The following is a 5,264-nucleotide window of genomic DNA, read 5'->3' as shown; positions in this document are numbered from 1 at the left end:
AGCCTGGCATATAGTAATATGTGACTGTCTCGTTTGTTACCCCGATAAGCCTGTCTATGGTTCATCAAAGCATGTTGCGAAGCAACAGGCATGCTAATCCATGGTGTATAAAAATGTGATGACTACAGCATGCAGGTGGAGATTTTGTTTCTGTTCATGCATATAGTGATGCTGTCACAAGCAGTCGACTGAGAAGAAAAGCTCTTGCGATTACCTACTTCTCTTTATTGAATTGTCTGACAGGGCATGCAATAGTTTGTCACTTTTGTCTCTTTCGTCTTAGTTCAGATGTCTTCTGTGACAGCCAGAGCCTTATATTTTTTGAAGCTCTTGCTCTCTCTTCATCGGAGTACCCTTTTGCTGAGGCATAGTGGTTGAAGAATACTGGAAAAACAAAGTGGTTGGACAGTTAGAATGAGACAAGTTTTCATTGTCGCAAGTGTATTTGCAGGAATGCACTGCAGTGCTTCTTTTAGTGTGTCAACAGCTATATATCTATAAATCAGTATGGACACAGTACCAATGAGGAAACAGTAATTGAACCCGTGGGTGCAAAAGCGGACCAAGTCGAGCTATCCCCTTTTAAGTTTTTGTTGCTATGACATCTACAAATCAGTATGTACCTGCCAAAGAAAATTTAGGACTGTATGTCAGTTTACTGACCACTATGCTAATGAGTCATATTGTGCTGGTCGCCTTAGGACATCATTTTCAAGAAAGCGCTTGTTTCGTACTTTCGAATTTCATCGAATTAAGCAAAAATACCAATTATCGGAAATCGTAGCAACAAAAGTCTACTCTTGTCTTGTATCAATTGTGCTTTACACAGCTGAGTTCCCACTGAAAACAGATCATACTGGGGAAGGAGGAGGTTGTGTAACCGATATGGAAGTTCTGGTTTTGCTGGTGAACCTGTATGAAAACCTGCTCTCCAGTCTACCAGCCTCCTTCACTTCTGTGGGGGTATAGTGCCCTGTTCCTGTATTTTGGAATCTGGAAGATACATTGCCCTTACCTCTGACAGCCTCTACTTTGTGGGGAGTGAGTGGCTGTTGAGGCTCCTTGTCTCCTGCTTCTGATAGGCATCTGTTAGAGAGCGTCCCAGTGAAGCTTCGCTGGGCCAAGACATCCGTTGACCATATGGCAGATGCTGCCCTCTTGACGAAGTGGGAGTCTTTCGCGACAGCCATAAGTGTGTCGTATGTTGCTTTGGGGATAGTCACCGCATTGGCAAGGTGCATCTGGGAATCGCAGAAAAAAAGAACTTCAAAATTGGTGAATGCTCTCCCTAGATTGCTATTTTTTTCTGCTCTACTCCTGGTGCCTTCAATATTCTTAGGTAGAATAAAACTTTACACAAAACACATTGCTGGGCAATGTTCTGTATATGTCTTAGTTCTACATATGCGAGAAGAAATTACAAACAGGCAGAGCCTGAGAAGTATTCATAACATGTCCTTGAAGCTAAAGGATGACAGCAGCACAGTGAACTAAATTCCTATCAGCTAGCACTATTATAATTTCTACAAAACTTGCATATTTTTCGCTGCACTTCACATCTTTAAGCAGTTCTTATTACCTTGCCATCTTTAGTGTAAGAGCATAAAGCAGATGTGCTGCCTTCATTCTCTTCACGAGGAGCATCAGTCTCTTGTGCAGCACTGACAGGACCTGCGGCCCCCTGTTCCTGTTGGGGGGCTGAGTCCTCTTGTGCAGCACTGACAGGACCTGCGGCCCCCTGTTCCTGTTGAGGGGTGGAGTCCTCTTGAAGAATAAAGGCTGCAAAGACGACATACATGTCTTATTGTTCACAACGCATCAAGTATGGAGAAACTGAAACACGAACGGGCGTCATCCCTCTCATGTATGTATCTTCCCAGAACACAGCAGAGCAACAAAGGATTCTAGGATTTTCCTTTACTCTACATTTACCTTTATCTTACATCTACCTTTATAACGAAACTCGGGCGACCACGAAAAAATTTGTTGTAAAGGTAAACTCGTTAAAAAAGATGTGGGAGAAAAGAGTCGCCTAGAAGGGTGGGGTACGGCAGCACGGAGTTGGGTGCGTCATATGGCACAGCAGAATGGCGTTAGTTGTTCGGCTGTACAATTACATTATAAAACTTTAACATATGGTGGAAAGTAAAGGAAAATCACTGCACTAGTCCGGTATGTTCGCTGTAAATGTACGAAAATTACATTGGCGTTCGACAAGACCGCTATAAAAGTCGTTGCAGCGGTTTTCTTGTTAAAAAGACGTTCGTTCTAAAGGAGTTTGACTGTATTGAGTTGAGAATCCACAAGAAAGTGCTGCAAAGAGTCTAACAAATAAATCCAAAACAAAGTGTGTTCTCTAACGCAGACACACCATGGTATAAATTGCCATGGAACTTAAATAACAACACCTTGACATGGAAAAACAACACCTACACAAGTCTTCGAGGTCATCTGCAGCTGGGTCTGAATCCTTGAAGTCATTCCATTGTGATGCCACCGGGGTGGCATCACAATGGAATGACTTCAAAGGGGTGGCAGGAGGGGGTGCACAAGACTGGGTTGGCTGGGGGGTAGGTGCCCGCGCCCTGTTGTCAGAACTGCGCGTCCTTTCACCTGCAAAAATGGTGCACACATTCTTGAGTAACTGGACTACCCATCTGCCCCCATGATCGTGTCTCGCATGTCCCTATATCTTGTAGAATACAGGGTGTTCAAAATTAAGCTTTCACGAGCACTTCATAAATAGGCGAACAAAAGAAAACTGGCTGCTATTTTTCTGTTCCTTCAGTAACAAACAGGTGCTACATAATTAGCAGCACCTTCTTTTTATTTTTTCATTTCTTACACAAGTAGCGTAAAGTTATCATCCGGTTTCCTGTCATCGCTGTGTTTGCATAGCGCTCGTGAAAGCTTAATTTTGAACACCCTGTATACTTATTCCACTCTAGGAGTTCTGTCACACACACACCTCATCTGAATAATTACATCTGGCATTGTACAGGATGTTTAACATGAATCCCATGGCAATTCCGTGTTCGTGCAGGGAAGCAACTGTGGGTATGAGCGGGATATGAACAGAGCAAGACAGCAGGAAGAAGTGAGGGACAGAGGGGTTAGTATGCATCCTGGGTTGCATTCTGCGTTACCTGTGCACACGTTATTCACCCGGGAGATTTATGTGAAAGACCCATTATGGACATACAGACCGAAACACATGTTTACAGATACATGCAAAAATTGGAAGCACATGAAAACGTGTGATATGAGACTTGCGTTGTTTGGAATACTCCCGAAGGAGCTCCTCCTGCAGCCGCATATTTAATCTCCGCAGGGCTGCGTTTTCTTCCTTGAGCTCAGACACCTCTTTTCGGAGACGTTTCTTCTCGCTGCCATGCATATCTTCGAGCAACTCATCCATGGCTGCCCTTTTTGCAGCCGCCCTCGCGTGTTTGACCTTCTTGGATGCCTGAGATTTGAGACAGATCTCAAAAGCTGCATCTCAAGACGCTTACAATTCAGGATGAGCATGATATTGTATATGTAAAGCAGCAGGCTATAATCAGGGTTCTAACGACGTTTACTTACGTGCTGCGTCTTTGCCTTGTGATTTGATGCGGAACCACTACGCTGTTCCGCGATGAAATCGTCCATGTCATCTTTGCTTTCTGAAGAGAGGAAAACAACTTTAAGTTGCGAATTGCAAAGTTTCAGAATAAAAAAAATCAACCAGATCAGAAGAATCTTATCTCATCACGCGCAAAGTGTAATAATCTTGAATAAGAGAGAGAGAGAGAGCTGAACGAGGCACTACTGTGTTGATGACAGCGCGACGCCGACATGATCTAACGATAGCGCCCGCCACTCGCTCAGTTTTCGTTAACAGTCTCTAATTGAAAAAGGAATATCTTACCTGTCATGTGTATCAGCTCAGCGTCGTAGTATCCACCTTTTGTCTTGTTATCACCCTCCCAGTAGACGCTATACACGTCTCCCGGATTAAAGTCGTCGACATACTCTGGGTTAAACGCCTTGACGTTCTTTGCCGTGGTGACTTTCCGGACGTCGTCATATAAAAATTTAACGTAAACAAAGTACGCCATGGCGGAAATTGAAACGTTCGGAAACTGTGCACAATGAACACTGCTCACTGACAGATGGGTTCGGATAAATATATCCACGTGGAAAGCACATGTGCTGTGGGCCGGATATATACACATATACGTAAAGACGTGACAGCATGGCACACAGGAGGTTCAGGTTCAGGTTCAGGTTCAGGTCGTGCTTAATCCCCTTTGAGGCGGGGCAGTTTCCTGTCGGAATCACAAGCACTGAAGACTTGAAAAGGAAAGAGAAAAAGGAATTTGAGAAAAAAAAACGAAGCAAAACGATGATGGAACTTCGGTTTCCGATGCACTATTTTGAGGCGCGCAGTGTACGCGTTGTCTGTCTTTCCCAGTTCGCCAGATGGCGCTTGGCCCGTTCGACGACCTCGGCGATGTCGCTGGCGTTTGCTTCTTTCGTTAGACCGAGGGCTGCAGCGATGTCTTCTCCGTTGGGGCGAGTGGTCTTCGTGGCTGGGCACCTGAAGAGAACATGTTCTATGTTCTCATCTTCTTCATGGCACAGGATGCATGTTGCTTCGATGTTATTAAATAGCTGTGACAGTCTCAAACGAGTAAGGAGGGCTCCCGTCCTGGCTTGAAACAGCAGGCCGCTCTGGCGATCTCCTCGGTAGAAGTTGAAAGGGGCCGGTTGTTCTTTGTGTTGGTTGTACAGGGCTAGGCTTTGCTTTTTGGTGGTCCGCTGTCTCCATCTGTCAATCTTTATTTTCTGCATTTCTTTATCTGTCCGCTTGTTCCACTCCATTGCAGTCGTCGCCTTTTGCCGGCTCGTCCCCTTGCTGTAAATTGAGTCGATCCTACTGATGCGTTTGATCCATTCGGTCTTGATTCCTCGGTACCTAATATGTTGGAATACTTTCTTTATGTGTCTCTCTTTTGGTAGGTGGATTAGTCGACCCAGGTACCGTGTTTTTGATCTTGCTTCTCGATGTTCGTAGCTTGACCAACCTATTTCTCCTTCAATTGCTGCGTTGGCTGTCGCTAAGTTCCCTCCTAGGGTCCATCTTCCTATTTCTCTCTGCTGTCGTTCAAGAGTTTTCATTGTGGTGTTGCTGTAACACAGAACTTCGTTAGCGTACGTAGCTGCCGGTACCGCCACGGTCTTCCAGAGGATTTTCCCCACGTTATACGGGTTGTACGAGT

The 5,264-nt window shown here is 44.9% G+C and overlaps 1 protein-coding gene across 1 annotated transcript; it reads right to left on the bottom strand.

Annotated features, from left to right (window-relative positions):
- Positions 1–259: 259 nt before the first annotated feature.
- Positions 260–3,022, bottom strand: LOC135372476 (uncharacterized). Its single transcript, XM_064606083.1, has 5 exons — positions 2,986–3,022; positions 2,434–2,613; positions 1,580–1,779; positions 1,016–1,241; positions 260–384 (listed from the first exon to the last, which is right to left on the bottom strand). Exons 1-5 carry the CDS (start codon positions 3,020–3,022, stop codon positions 260–262), a joined length of 768 nt encoding a protein of 255 aa, XP_064462153.1.
- Between the last annotated feature and the right edge of the window lie 2,242 nt (positions 3,023–5,264).

The sequence above is a fragment of the Ornithodoros turicata genome, unplaced genomic scaffold, assembly GCF_037126465.1.
Source record: "Ornithodoros turicata isolate Travis unplaced genomic scaffold, ASM3712646v1 Chromosome15, whole genome shotgun sequence".
NCBI lineage: Eukaryota > Metazoa > Arthropoda > Arachnida > Ixodida > Argasidae > Ornithodoros > Ornithodoros turicata.
Note: the sequence above shows the minus strand (reverse complement) of the source record. Positions and strands in the feature narration are given on the sequence as shown.